Source organism: Pecten maximus, chromosome 2, assembly GCF_902652985.1.
Source record: "Pecten maximus chromosome 2, xPecMax1.1, whole genome shotgun sequence".
Classification (NCBI taxonomy): Eukaryota; Metazoa; Mollusca; class Bivalvia; order Pectinida; family Pectinidae; genus Pecten; species Pecten maximus.
Genome location: NC_047016.1, coordinates 48,482,696 through 48,498,568, shown reverse-complemented (window position 1 = coordinate 48,498,568; position 15,873 = coordinate 48,482,696). Strand labels below are relative to the sequence as shown.

The 15,873-nt window shown below is 35.0% G+C and overlaps 2 protein-coding genes and 1 long non-coding RNA gene across 3 annotated transcripts; 2 read left to right on the top strand and 1 right to left on the bottom strand.

Moving 5' to 3' along the window:
• Positions 1-225: 225 nt before the first annotated feature.
• Positions 226-4,077, bottom strand: LOC117322339. The gene is made up of 2 exons (XM_033877198.1): positions 3,965-4,077; positions 226-3,262 (listed from the first exon to the last, which is right to left on the bottom strand). Exons 1-2 carry the CDS (start codon positions 4,025-4,027, stop codon positions 713-715), a joined length of 2,613 nt encoding a protein of 870 aa, XP_033733089.1. The 5' UTR covers positions 4,028-4,077; the 3' UTR covers positions 226-712.
• Positions 4,078-7,772: 3,695 nt separating this feature from the next.
• Positions 7,773-10,446, top strand: LOC117322337. The gene is made up of 2 exons (XR_004531517.1): positions 7,773-7,929; positions 8,403-10,446. It is a non-coding gene; the product is annotated as an uncharacterized LOC117322337 (long non-coding RNA).
• A 1,448-nt stretch (positions 10,447-11,894) lies between these two features.
• LOC117322336 (GATA zinc finger domain-containing protein 1-like) lies at positions 11,895-14,877 on the top strand. Its single transcript, XM_033877197.1, has 4 exons — positions 11,895-12,369; positions 13,139-13,201; positions 13,902-14,082; positions 14,504-14,877. Exons 1-4 carry the CDS (start codon positions 12,064-12,066, stop codon positions 14,791-14,793), a joined length of 840 nt encoding a protein of 279 aa, XP_033733088.1. The 5' UTR covers positions 11,895-12,063; the 3' UTR covers positions 14,794-14,877.
• The last annotated feature ends 996 nt before the right edge of the window (positions 14,878-15,873 follow it).

Sequence of the window (15,873 nt, the reverse complement as noted above, 5' to 3'; positions counted from 1 at the left end):
TGGTTTACTCACAGGTGAACCATTTAAATGCCATTGAAATACCATTGACTTTGTTTGACCATTATTTTCATCCATGCTCTAGAAAGAAAAGCTTTGGCTCAACCATTTCTGACCATTTTTTTGAGAAATGAAAAATAATGGCCACAGATCTAGACTTTCATATTCACCTGCACTGGAGAATTACTACCAGTATATATTTTGGATATATAAATTCTGAGTTCTACAGAATGATACTACCTTTTATTATTATAGTATAAAAGTACATTTGCATAATTAATGTAAACAATATGCAATGCAAATACATGCATGTCAATTGTCTTTACACAATAAAATAAATGTATAGAAGTAAAGTACTATATTTTTGAAGTTTCAACTTCAAATTCTGTAGAAGTTATACCCCTATACAACATTACATGTAAACTGGAATTATATGAACTTGATTCTAGTCACGGTCATACCTATTTGGAGGAGGACATACAAAGAAATCACCAGTTATTCCCACAAAATTGTTGATATTAGTTATGCACTTCAATGGGATGGCAATGCAACTTTTCCTAAATTCTATTTTCCAAACACTGCCAACAGACTTGACTTTTTTCATCGGTTCAACAAGTGCGAGGTTGATTTTATTACCGGTCTTATCATTTGACTCCATGAAATACACCACAGATCCAAATTTGTAGTCATTCTCATGAAAAAATGTTATAACATGCTACTGTCTTTTTACAAGGTTTTTGTACAATTTCCCATATACATAAAACCCCTTCTTATACATATTGATATTATAATACTTTGAAACATTCCTAGTACACTGTACTCCATAATTAGAAATGGCAGCAAATTCATCATCACTTAGTTCCCCATTGAATAAATTCCCTACTCTGACTATACCATCTTCAATTTCATGTTTATGAATTCTTCTTGAAGCTATACTGTCAGATAACTCATGATACAGCTCAAAAACATAATCACAATCATCTATTCCCTTAAAGTATCTGTCATACATTATAGGAATGGCCTTTACAAGTCCAATAATATTTACGAGCTGGTTTTCAACACCTTGTGTACCGTGTACATGTTTGATTATGTACCCATTAAGGTCCTCAAAAATAAAACAATTGTTCACAAACAGAGGTCCTGTGTGCCTAACACAATCAACCAAATGAATCAATTGATGAAGATTCAGAGTCGTATACCTTGCTTCATACAACCTTTCAAAATTCTCTACAAAAAGAAGAAGAGCTCCCTCAGCAGTTGCAATGTCTACCGGGGATATGTTTTCCATGGACAACAAAAAGATTGCCCGAGCAAGTAAACAAAAGTGTACAAAGTATTCCTTTCTCAAGATTTTGCTCATCACTGGTATACCCCAATAAAGTAAAAAGTTACGAAATTCTGATGATTTCCAGTGAGCGATGTCATCTATCAGCCGTGGGACCCTGGTTACAAATAGTGTCGGACGAATTTCTGACAAGAATTTGTTAACAGTTTGTTTCGCATGATATACAGAGTACGGTTTACTCTTATTCGAGGCACCAAACCACAAGTTCATGAGTTGCTTGGTAGTTCCAAGGCAAATACCATGCATGTAGTCAATCACACAACTATATACTGCATTGAAATATGTCAGATACAGAAACCAGAAAGGTCCTTTATGTCCGTGAACTGTGAACTTTTTCACACCATTTTCCACATTGGTTTGAACCTTTGTCAAATCTTCAAGAATACTTTCCTTTGTTCTTGGAATTCCTTTTGGATTGCTACTATTGTATGGAAAAATATGAACTATTCCACCAGTATCAAGTTTAAGTGTTTCACCTTTATGTAAACAAAACCAGCAACTGAAATCCCCATTGTACTGATTTACATTGTATACCATAGCTCGGGCAGGCAAGTCACATGTACACGTAAGCAAGAAGCATTTACACAAGAATGAATTTCCATCACAGTCTTCAAATGTTTCCCCTTCAGTTTCCAAATGTTTCAATTCTGAATAAAGGGGTTGAAGAAAAGACCACATCTGAGGCTTTTTGGATGAAATCCAAACACCATAGAACACTGAATTCTGTCGATGTTTCCGTTTTGCGATGGGAAGTTCATTAATAAGCATGTACACAGGCCACATGCTTACATTTGAAGATTTGAACAGAGGGGCACCATCCGTATTTAGTGAAAATGACAAATTATTTTCTTCTTGCAGAATGCCGTTTTCGAAAAGATTTTTGTATAATTGTCCATCATACACATCTTTAAGATTACCATTTTTATTGTTCTTAATGTGTTGGAATCTGTGATTTCTAACGTCATTCACAAAGTCTTGAGTTTTCCATAGAGCCCTCAGTTGTGATATAAGCTTTAAATGTACAAAATATGCAACTCCTCCGGACTTTGTGAGATCCTTTCTGCACGATATACACACTTTGTCATTTTTCTCAACCTTTGAGTAACAGCTACTACAATAATAATGCAAGGTGGGAAACATGTCTTCTGTGAATTTCTTTATGAATTTTCTCAAGTGATACAAGCTACGGAATAAACTGTGTCCTTGTGGAAGCACAGCAGCGAATATTTTCAACATGTATGCTGCTGCTTCATCAGGTAACCGGAAACGAATCAAGAAACAACATATTAGAAGTACCAATAGCCCGAGACTGTACGGGGAGTCTGGAAATAACTTGCTTGATCCAGTTGATTCATCATTTGCAGGGTTTTTAGATTCTTCACTGTCTGTAAATATTTCTGTAATTTGCCGCAGGACCTCAACCCTTTCCTCAAGAATTACAGCCGTCTGTTCATCATTCACAAGATTTTCTTGGTTTCGCAGCTGATTATCATGTAACATTTGGTCTATCAAATCATCAATATCATCATCCAAATCTTTGTCCTCCATCTTGGAGAAAAAAGTATCCATAGCCTCATGTGTCAGAGAGTCTTGTACATCACTGTTAGCTCCTGCTGGTTTCTGAGGTGTGTTCTTGAGGACATTTTCATGTTCAACAAATATATTCTCATCCGTAACACGACATCGTTCATCATGATCATCAGCTGATGATATTTCATCATCATCATCATCATCATCATCTGTTTGTGTTAATTGTTTGTCATCAACGGTTGTAACACATCCCTGATTATCATCCTGTACTGTTTGTTCAGCTGACAGATGTGATGCAATTGGGGAAACAATGTTGATAGTTGACTGAAGTCTGTGGTCCTCTTTTACAACCAAGTTCATGCACTGAAAATCCTTGTCCTCATCAGACCCCTGAAATGATTATGAAACAAAAATGATAAGACTGTCTAATACAAAGTTGTTCCATTCCCTTTCTTGTTATTAATTTTACCAATACAGTGATTTAATTGCCAATTTTTTGTCACACATAATTCTTTCTTATTTTGCTTTATTTTCTTTGTGTTTCAAACTTTATGAATTTCCCCAACTTTTTTATGGACAGTTTCTTACAGCTTTTCCAGTTTGACCAGGTGCATAATAATTTAATTAATAGGCCTATTATGAAAAGAATATAACTTGGGATATTTATGTACCAAATTGTCTACGATTGTCAAAATCCTTCTAAAATCTAGTACCGAATTCAGGAAACAATTTTGAAAATAAAGTAGGAAATACAAAGAAATATAGCAAAAAACAAACCCCTAAAACGTTAAAGACTCAGCATGGCACTATGTACCGCTAATAATTAATTAATTAACCGCGTGTGTAAGCTTATGCTTTTCATACTATAAAAAAGTCTAAGAATTCCTACGCCTAACGATGCATTTCGGCACGAGCGAGTATGTACGCATTACGTCTAACATACGACGAAAAAATTGGTTAGAAAATCAAACTACATGAAGAAAATGCTTGATCAGGGGTAAGTTAAATGACGGATAGGAAAATATGACAATCTCAAAAACATTTGATGTTCTGAGTTAGATTCTAGCGCAGTGAACATGGGGGCGATCTTACCTTTTTAGAACCATAAGGTCCTCTCTTGCGTTTCTTACTAGTTGACGCGTACGGTTGATCCATTTTCTCCCTGCATACACTCTTCCTACCGTCGTAGTTTGGCTTGGTTTTACCATTCCATTATATTGGCAATGGGAATTACTTAGTTGACAATGCAACCACATGTATCCTGACTCAATCTTGATCGCCTCAGCGCTTGATGTGCATAGCATAAAAACAGGTTTCCGTGACTCTGTAGTTTCTTTTGGGAGGGAAATATTACAATGTATAAATTTTCTTTCAAAATAAATTAAACCTATTTAAAAAATGATAAAGAAATATAAATTGCGGTGCTATTAAAGCATTAAGGAAAAAAATAATTTCACAAAATTGACCACGATCGTGTCCGGTACTGTACTCAAGCATATCTGCTGCACTGATGCTGCGATTGCGCCAAAACCAAATTTGAGCAAGATGGCGACACAAGAAGATTACCTTGTTGTATACTTTACGGCAGATAGAGCTCTGCAAATTGTCAACCGCAAAAAACAAACTGTAAGATGCATAGACGAAGCAACAAGTACAGTCTCCGTAGATTATCCAACGGAGGAAATTAATGAAGACGGAACAGTATCGATAAGGGACGAACCGTATGAAGGCTCAACTGTTTTCTCTGGAAGTAAGTTTAAAATAAAATCCATGCAGTATTTTACGATTAAGTAAGGTTCATTTCTCTTTGTTTAAATTTTATTTTAGACAATGTTATTACGTTAATCAATATTTTTTGGTTTCAATACTGAACATTAATATTAGGCGCCGTGTATTGATACATGTACGATCGCGATCGGGCACCTGTATAGGTCGCGATCGAGATAATCTACATTGATGATTGACGAGCCAAAATTGATGCAACTTTTGACTTTCTGTATTTCACGCATTTTCATATTTTTTCCCTTGAATTTTTGGCTTCATGTAAATTTGTATATGTAGAGTATATAAACTAATTGCCTATGGATGCACGACTGCTGTTATATATATCGAGCTCGAGCCATATTTTTTATATACTGTGCGAGTTATTGTGAATGTTTAAACCATTTAATGTATTCGTATCCATTTCCTTTTTTTAAGACTTCGAATTATTTATAAATGTTTTGATTTCTTTTCATCAGGTGCAACATCTGCTCGGGCATTTATGAATTTCACCAAGAGCGAAGGCATAAACCTGACAGATGAAGGAGTTGTTGAGACACTTTTGTCCCTGGCAAAGGAGAGAAAGCAATCAGGAAAAAGAGGAGCCGCGACCAAGCTTAAAAGACTACTGCAGGCAAGTGATGAAATACAGCACCATACATCACAGCCAGAACAAAAAAAGGACAGAAGTGATTCTATAGCAGGTGACCATGAATATGAAAAGAAAAGTGCTAAAAAAAAGAGGAAAACGTGTACACCCCTACCTGTTAAATCGAAAGAACCAAAATTACTAGACATCATAAAACTTAATGAAATGTCTGCATTTGCCAATGTAGCTAGTGAGCCCGAGTCAGAATCTGAAAAATCAAAGACACCACCCAAAGCCACAACTGTCAGCAGGACGGAAAGGACACCTTCAAAAGCAACACCTGTCGGCGGGACGAAAAAGACACCGTCCAAAGCCACTCCTGTAGGTGGGACCAAAAAGACACCGTCCAAAGCCACTCCTGTAGGTGGGACCAAAAAGACACCGTCCAAAGCCACTCCTGTAGGTGGGACCAAAAAGACACCGTCCAAAGCCACTCCTGTAGGTGGGACCAAAAAGACACCGTCCAAAGTCACTCCTGTAGGTGGGACCAAAAAGACATTTACACCTCCCAAAGCTACACCTGTCGGCAGGACTGAAAAGACTCCTTCCAAAGCCACACCTGTCCGCGGGACCAAAAAGACTCCTTCCAAAGCCACACCTATCCGCGATACCCAAAAGACACCATCCATAAAAACAAGCCATACAAAAACTAGACTATTTGACACTTGCATTAGGCCAAGATCAGAAACATGCACATCAGAAGTTACTTCTGTAACAATTACAAATTCCAAGACTCCCTCCAAGAAAGCGTACTCAACAAAAAAGATAGAATTGGTTTTGGATAGTCAACAGGAAACATCACAAGCTGTGTTTTCTGGCCTTAGTGTTTTGAATGACCAGGACCACAATGGTTTCTCTTATTCAGAAATGCCATCAGTTCAATCGGCTTCTGGAAGTGAAAACCAGTACTATGGCTACAACGCCAATTATTCATGGGATAACCCGAAGGAATCACAAGAGGATGTACAGCATGAAATATCAAGTACCCCAGTGTATCCAGTGCACATGCCCATGTCCCAGCATTGTAATCCGATCACAGGTATGTGTTAAAAAAATATTTATAAAAAGTGTTTCGATATATATCTTAAAATCTAATTCATGCTTTTTATTGTATGTTTTTTTTATCCATCTGTCTGTACAGTACAATGGCTTGGAAGACTGAATAAATTCATCCAATTTTACAATATGTAACCTTGGTGGATTGTTGCCCTAGTCATATATATTGGATATCATTTTAAAATTCAAATTAAGGTAAATATTTGAAATTTGATTTTGCTTGTCCGGTGAGGCCTGGTATTTTTTCTTTGTTCATATAATTACTAGTTGGATTTTCAGCTATTTGATAATAACTCTAAACTCTGTCTGATAACTTAAAAGGGGTTGTATATTATACATATTGTATACAAATCCTTCTTGACATTGTCTTATATTCTTGATCATGATACTATTCAATTTGAGAATACTATTTAGATCACACAGTGATCGATACTTGTAAATAGGGATTTAACATATTAATTCTTGTTGAAAATTTCCTTTTTTTTCTCTTCATCCTTTAATAGATTACTTTAGAGAGTTGGACAACAACCAAAGAGTGACCTTGCTTGGGTTTCTGGAGCTACTGACATTGCAATTACGTCAACAGGGGGAATCTAATGGAAGAGAAATATTTGGGAACAACCAGCACTCCATGAACTCGCCAAATACTCAGGTTTTTGACAGGAATCCAAGATCATCTGTCAAATCTGCACAGAAAAGTGAAATGGTATGTACATATGCCTCATACTCATGCAGTACCTAGAAATATTTATCTTTCACATAAAATCTTCGTTAACAGTGTTAAATACTACAACTTGTTTTATCAGGTGGCCAGCAAGACCACATATACCAGATACAGTTTTCAGTCGATCCTTAACAATTTCTAGTAGTCCTTCCAAGACATCAGACAATTTTGTTAAAGTGGTAACAACAAAGACGTGTGGATTTGAATAATTTGCCAATTAAAAGTCAAGTCTTTTTACTTGCATGTACATATTTTCTCAGTTTGAAAGAAAAAGATTTAAAAATGAAAGAGAATTTCTTTCTTAGAAAAATATGTTATTGTTTAATTTACAACTTTGCCATGCTTTAGAACAACTTAAATTAGTAAGAATTATTGACCACCACTAGTATCAATCCCAGGTTAAGTAAAATGTACACATTAAATTTCTGTATTAATGGCTTTCATATTCTATGTAATTATTATAACAAATGTTTTTATTTGCTTGCAAATTATCAACACAACTGATAAAATGACTTTGTTTCAAGAAACTTGAAATACAAAAAAAATCTTTTTGTTGCAAAGTATCCAAAATATAGCTATATAAATACATTGTGTATTAAGTTTTAATGTGTACCCTAACCTATTTACTTTATTATATTTCCCAGAGACTCGTTCCCTTGATCATAGATCCAGATGACAAAGATCACTTTGCTGAAATTCTTGCGAATCCATCACAGTTAAGGGGCATAGAGAACAAGGCTGGATCCATGAAAAATCCAGCATTGTACCTGTTGAATAAAGTTCTGGACTTAGTATTTTCATTTGAAGAAATGGCCGCCAGCAAAGGTGTTAGTTCCCTCCCTATCAACAAGAGAGAGGCTATACAAGGTATGAGTAATGTCAGGAGTAAAAGAAAAAACAGTATATAGCTTTTTATAAAAGAAATTAACTTAAAATATGACAGATCTTTTTTGTTAATTGCAAGAAGCAGCTACGTAATTCAGTAATTTCACGAGTATGACAGAATATCGCAAAGTTCTGTCATACGAGTGAAATATATGTTATGTTCAACAGGAAGGCATTCAATTTTTATCCCCCGCTTTTGCTTAAAAGGAAGTTGGTGACATGGTCAAATGCCTAAAGGGCTAGGTCGCAGGTTTTGTTGGGACATTATTTGCAGGAGTTATGACCCCTTGATTAACGAAAAGAGACATTTTTTGCCGCAGTGACTCATGGTCCATTGATTAACGCAATTTGAGGCGAAAGCGAGGGATGTGAATTACAGCTTTAATACTTTGTAGTTTGATACCGACTTTAAAAGAATGGACATTAATGCCTTAATAATTGTACTATTCTTTCAGAATATCTCCATACAAGATGCAGTGCATTAAACTTTCAAGAACTATCCCAGAAGAAGTACATCACTGCTATCCAGAACAAGATTGGGAACCATAGGTTATCAAAACGAAAGAGTTGCAAGTAAGGGGAGCAGAGCAGAAAGGAAGAAAGAAGTCTGAGGGTGACGACAAACTATAAGTATTTGAGAAATTCGACAGAAATGTATCGCTTTGTGTCCCCAGATGTTGAAGAAGTAGTGTTGGGAATCAGTTGATATTTCAACATTGATGGACAAACATTTATAAATATTTTGATAATTTGCATTTATTTCATTCCTTCTAGCAGTTTCTACAATGAATTTAAGGATTAATCGGTTGGCATACTAGTACGTACATAATGCTTAACAAATGGGATTTTTCTTTGGACATTTTGTCTTATGTCTAGCTGCCGCTCACTCGCAGTTTCTTATCTTTCATTCATACCATTTCAGAGTTACAGTCTTCACCGATGAACAGTTATCATTAATATTTTATAATTAATTATGTCCCCCTAACAAAGTTGGGGGGCCATATTGTGTTTGTTTCATTTCTTATTAAATTCTTCTTTAGCTTTCTTCTATCTTTTCATGGTGAACTTGTCCGGCAGTTTCCTCCTAAACTATTGGACAGATCCTTATGAAACTTCACATGAGTATTGCTTGGGGGGCAGAAGGTGTGCAACGTGCATGTCTTGGAACAAAACTCAAAAATGGCTGCCATTTCGTGGCCTCTGATTGGTCGAAATTTAGATATTGTTTGATTTTGGTACAGATTGGTATATGGGATTGAGGGAAGCTGATCAGAATGGTACTACTTACAAAATTGTCTGAGGTTTCTGGTTTTTTTTTTCCCCCAAATTTAGATATTGTTTGATTTCGGTGAAAACTCTTCCATTATCATTATTTACGACCGTTGGGGTAGTTTGGGGGACATTAATTTAACGGTTGTCCTTACAATTAGTACTTGTTATATTAAATAACATGATTGGTAGTAATTTAATCTAATACAGAACTGTCGTTCTCTTCTAGGTAGTACATGAAGTGAAAGTGAACCTCATAATCAATTAATAAGAATTGGTTGCCTTTCGATTAGATATCAAATATGATCGATCATCGGAACAACACTGTTAAACCATGTTGCAAAAATGTCCATCTTGTTAAATCGGTTCCTGTTATGTAATTGTCACTCTTGTAATTAACATTTAATACTGGTTTAGGACCACTATGCATTTAAGGAAACCTTTTTTTCTGTTATAAACATTATGTCTTTGGATTGTTCTTACCTGTAGAAATGGCATATTCCTTTGTATAAATTGTTTCTTTGTTCAAATTCATATAAGAAGAAAAACGCAACTCCGGAAATCCAAATTTTAAAAATTTATTCAAAGATTAAAATACAAAACATTATGATATTTATCCATGCAGAAATGTTTCATATCATGTAAAATTAAATTTTTGACAAAATAGAATGTCTGTAACAGGCCTAGGACGGACATGCATGTTGTACCATGGCCAGAAACTGTTGCAATGGTAACAAAAATGTGACTTTTTTTTCAGTTGTCCTGACTTATGATATTGGTCTAAGATAATTACCAAATATGAAAATCTAAAAAATATGTGCCATGCTTTCGTATTGATTTCTCTTTTTTTTTTAAACTGAAATTTAAGCTAGGCATTTCTGTAGAGTATCTCAAATACTTGAGTATGCCCAAAAAGGTGAAAGCTATTTTGAAAGAAACACATATTGTCACCAGTGATGTTTCTCTATGTACTTCTTTTTGGATACCAGAAATTAATAAAATAAACACATGCAAATGAAAAAGAAGCAATATTCTGAGGTTATCTTTATTTAAAGTTGGATATGTTTTCTCAATTATTAGCCCATCATCAGATTCATTGTGGGCTATTATTCAATTCACCTATCAATGTTAGTCACAATACAGCATAATGTAACAAAACCAAGAAGATTCAAGGGAAAAGATCTGCTTGACTGCTTAATGAATGGAGTGACTGATGGAGATCAAACAATGTCTGAGGGATAGTCCAGTAAAAAAATCTACCACCACCCTAGGACACCCAGGTCATATTTAGAGTTACCACCCTTCGAGTTTTATTAATAATTTTGATGAACACCGTAAATTGAACACTAGAAAACCACACCATGAATATAGAAGTGATTTGATTATTCTAGGTTCCTGGGTTCAGATACATGTAGATAGACGGAGTCTTGGAATGCCATTGAATTACCATTGTTTTTTTCTTAAAACCATTGATATACCATTGAAATTTATTTCCAAGACCATTGAAATGCCATTAAAATACCATTAAAATACCATTTAAATACCATTGAAAAACCATTGAAATACCATTGTTTCATGATACCTTATTTAGCAAACTAATTTAAATATTTCGGCTCATTTCAATGGCGTTTCAATGGTGTTCAAATGGTGTTTCAATGGTTCTTCATGAGAAGCATTGATCAACCTAAATAAATGGTATTTCAATGGCTTATCAATGGTTTTGAAGTAATGCTATTTCAATGGTATTTTAATGCCATTGCATTTTGCTAAGGGTTTCTGTATTTTACTTTTGTCTAGATTTCATATTATAATTTATATGCATTTATAACATAAACATGTAATTAAGATATTGTAGAAGTCTTTTTATGCTAGTGATAATTTGGATGTATATCAATAAGAAATACAATTGTACTTGAAATATCATAATCATAACATTCAGGTATGCTAATTCCTCCAAATTATGAGTCTTAAATTTCAGTGTTTTTACATATAAATATATCTACAAAAATATCATATTTGAAGGTGATCATGATGTTCTGCAAATCTTGCAATTGATAAAAATGTGGCTGTCATAATGAGATGGCAGGAATGATGATGTTTATAGATATCTTGGCATATACAAATGTATACATTGTATTGTATATTGATGTACATATATATTATATCAGACCCGTCATGACAAATATATAGATATATATCTTAAAAGATAAAAGAATCCAGGGTGAGATCTGTCGAAATCATTTAAGAAAATTAGAGAACTAATATGTATTGAGTAACAGAAATACCCTACTTGACACTCGAACACTCGCTGACAAAACAAAACATTACCATTTGAGACTGTTAGACAAATATTTACTTGGAGGTAAATCAGCGACTTCCTAATGATCGAAATATGAGAAATATAACGACATACTACAATCGTGATGAGGAAAACTTTTGACATCCCATTAACTACCGTTTTCACATCATGTCGATTTATGATGATCGCTGAATCTCGCCGTTTAATGAAACATGGGCGCCGCCATTTTTTGTGTCATGTGATCGAAAGTAGTCCAAAATGGTTACTACTTTGGTCCGAGTCTAGTTTCAGAGAAAATGACGAGGGGTTCCGATTGAAACACATTATTGTGTTGATTATTGAAAAGAATACCCGAGGAGTTCCGATTGCCTTGTCCCGATGACGCTTGCTCCAACGTAAATTCACAGCAAATCAAGCGTTTTACTTCTCTAACATTGTTCTGAGAAAACCAATATGGAGGCAAATGTGTAACGCCACTTCACGTTCAAAGGCAGTAAGAAGAAAATCGGTTTTATTAATTTGATTAGACACTAGAACATTACACCAAAATGCCACTTGGTTCAAAGCCGATTTGTTCGACTTGTAAAGCGGGTAACTCGGCTATATGGAGGAAGGGTGGCGACGGAGAGGTGGTTTGTAATTCATGCAGCTTAAAAAATGGAGGGACGAACGGAAAGGACGGTAACGGAAGCAATGGATCTGTTATCTTAGCGAAATCTAATGGCAGTAACGGAGGATCTGGACCGGTTCTCAGAAAAAGTGCCAGGATCAAACCGTCCAAACATAAATTCCAGTCGGTAACAAAAGCAGTCGCTACGAAAGGGAAAAGCCGAAGAATAATTTTCAAGAAAAGTGTAAGTTTGAATGAGTTGGAGAAACTCAAGAGACAGTCTCAGACATATAGTTATTTGTAATGCATTGATAATATAAATATGCCAGCAATTAATGCAAGTAGCAAGGTGGCAAACATTATAAACTACACAACAGCACAAGGTATGCACACACAATCTCAATTAAGTACATTTTTTTAGTGAAAAACACAGCTGTAAATATAATTTTACATATATATGTCAATGGGTTGTGTCAAAACTGGAGATCCCCAGTTTGGAAAGTCTCTCAAAACAGCTGGTTGTAATATAAGTGAAAATAATGGATTTAAGACATATTGCACTGAAGATTAACAAATAAATACTGGAATGATACGGATGCTCCAGTCCAACCTGACATGACAGGTATCCATATACTCTAGACATGCACATTAATTCCATCTGCATCTATATGGGTACTGGTCAACTCCAACAATTTGAAGGATAAATGCCCGATGGGAGTGAAAATGGAAAAAGTTTATTTGTTGTTGTTTTTTAAAACATTTTTCTATGTATATTAAGATAACATGCTTGGAATACCTAGTAAGGGGAGTTAGCCTATCATATTTCATCATAGCAACTTTGTTGTTGACAATGTTATATAACATGGTCTTACGAGCATCTCATTGTCTGTCTGCAAGGGGGCGCATATTCAGATGGTCCAGCATTTCAGACACGCTATTGTCAACACTGAGCAGTATATTTTGAACAGACTGAGACTGTCATATAATAACATAATTTACTGTTTTGATTTCAGCAACCAGTGAAGGCACCGACTGCCATTTCTACAGTCATAACAGGGGACAGTGTTTTCCATGATGTAAGTCTGTCCTTTGGTATTCAATGTTTGACCTACTTGCCAAACAAGTAATAGCACAGCAGTTATCGATACCTGTATAGATCTATGTAATGGGCTATACTATTATAATCTGTTGTCACTTCAAAATTAGCTATAATCACTAGTTTTCACTAGTCCAGCTTTCATCCAACATTTGCTTACTTACCGTAATTGAAAGTACAATATACTTGTACATGTGTATGGAAGCAGTGAACAGAGAATTTTCATAACAATCCCCTTACCCATTGTTTGATTCATTTAGTGATTCTCTTAGATGATTTGAATTGTTAAGTTAAAACATTTCTGAGGCGTTTTTTGTTTGTGTGTTAATGTTGGGTTTATCGTCCAGTGATCATGAACAGCCAGGGTCATTTTAAGGAGGGGTTTGCGTGTAGTAGTTGGTGACTACCTCACTTAACAACATACAAGAGGCCTGTCATATGTTATCCAGAGAAATTACGGTAAAGTGTCCTGTCCAGGGACACAACCACTACAGCACAGACCTTGTCTGTTTCTCATTTTCCTGAGAAACTCAAGCTAACATGAGTAGGGAGCAGCAAACTACACACCTCATATCTTCAAATGAGATATTTAAACAGACAAGCATATGATTTAAAAAGATATGATTTAAAGATGTGTAAAACATAAACTTATTAGTTTTCTGATTTCATCTTCATTACAGGGCAGCTACTTTCAAATTGGAGATATAGTTTCTTTGGTTGACCACGACTCTTCTGTGTACTACGCACAAATACGGGGATTCATGAAGGACCAATACAATGAAAAGAGTGCCATAATCTCCTGGCTTCTGCCGTCACAAAGTAGTCCAAAGGATAGGTTTGATCCTGCAACATATATATTAGGTAAACTCATGTTTAAGCTATCCATTGTGATTTTGTCTGTTATTTTCATGTTGAGTTTAAGTTCAGCATCTGTAACTTATGTGTAAAGCTCTAATTCTCCAAGTGTGTTAGTTGTATGTAAACAGTTCTACAAATATCCAGCTGTGTTGCATCTTCAGCATAGAAAATGTAGTCAGCCAATGTCTATAACTTATGGAAGTGTCCAAAAGTTAGTAAAAGTTTCAAGCAATTCAATTGTCTTATTTATATATGAAGTATTGAAGATGCATACTCTTATCTGTCATTCAATACACATTTTATAAAAAAAAATCAATTCTATAGGAATATTATAAGGAATATTATAGGAATTTAGGTAAATGGTGTTCAGTTTCATTTCAATTAAATTCTATATAAATTTTCTCATACTTTATTTTAATTGTAGGCCCAGAAGAAGATCTACCAAGGAAAATGGAGTTCATGGAATTTGTTTGTCATGCACCTTCAGACTATTTCAAATGTAAATACGGTCCATACCCAACAATTTCTCGTGATCCAAATTTGTGCTATGTGTGGACAAATATTCGACAACCCATACAAGTTCACTCAACCATAGACGATTTGTTCAGTATAAAGGAAAGGACAAAAGATCTGACATTGATTAAGAAAACTGTCAAGGAGAAAGACTGTGGGAAAGGAAAAGAAAAGGAAAAAGAGAAAGTTGAAAATGAGTGAATTGTACGTAATGAAATAAATTTGTTGTACAAACCATAATACATAAATGTTAATGTCTATGTTATTAAAAATATTTCAAAATATTGAATGATTTTACCTTTTTCTAATCTCATCGCTTGTTTGAAAAGAAATAGCAAGTTATATACATGTACTGGAACACAGGACTTGGCATGGATTTCCAACCCACGGTCCATATTTTATATATGTATCATATATGTATTACAGAAATGCCTGCCAAGCCCTGTGTACTGGAATTTAAAGTATATCTTTTAAGGTCATCTAAGATGAAGTCTCAAGTCGCTTATTCTAATTGTCCATTGTTGTGCAACGTCGACCAGAATTGTGGAATATATGGCCTCCATCCTCAAGGAGACTCACTTGAGTGAGTGGCAAAAAGTGATCAAATTGGTTGAAATTTCAAAAATCTTCCATAGACGTAAATAAGGTAGAATCAAATTCTTTTCATTGATGGAGGAACCATAAGCTGCTTTACAAAATTTTGAATTTCATGACCCTGTGTTTTGACATTTGCCCCTGGGGAGGGGGTAAACATTACTATAATAGTTTATATACCAGGGAAATTACATTTTTGAGAAATGGTACAAACTTGGTTTAGAATTATCAATATGGGATGGCAGTTCGATGGTATGCACATATTGGCCCTTAACAAACCCCAGAGGTCGATGAGCGGGACCTAAAAGTAGTCAAATTTCATGACCCTGGGGTCTCGCATTTGCCCCAGGGGAAGGGGGTAAACTTTACTATGGTTTATATATAGCATGTTGAAAGCGCTAGTGTGAATTTCTGGTTTGTGTTTTTTATTATTATTACTATATATACATGTATAGAGATGTCTTATAGGGAAATCGCAAATACCAGGAATGAAAGACTTACCATATGAAGAAAGACGAAGGCATTTAAAACTTTCAAAATTATGATTCATAAGACCAAAAGTGGTGATATAATTCAAGTGTACAAGATTACACACAACAGAGGGGTATGATACCCTAGTCGCAGAAAGTTCTTAAAAGTTCAATTCCAACCAATGAACAAGAGGTCATAAATAACATATTGTTAGAT

Coding starts and splice junctions, on each gene's coding strand:
- LOC117322339 (XM_033877198.1), bottom strand. CDS start 4,027: ATGGATCAACCGTACGCGTCAACTAGTAAGAAACGCAAGAGAGGACCT. Junction 3,263..3,964: donor GACCTTATGGTTCTAAAAAG/GTAAGATCGCCC, acceptor TAATCATTTCAG/GGGTCTGATGAGGACAAGGA.
- LOC117322336 (XM_033877197.1), top strand. CDS start 12,064: ATGCCACTTGGTTCAAAGCCGATTTGTTCGACTTGTAAAGCGGGTAAC. Junction 12,370..13,138: donor GAATAATTTTCAAGAAAAGT/GTAAGTTTGAAT, acceptor TTTTGATTTCAG/CAACCAGTGAAGGCACCGAC. Junction 14,083..14,503: donor TCCTGCAACATATATATTAG/GTAAACTCATGT, acceptor TTTTAATTGTAG/GCCCAGAAGAAGATCTACCA.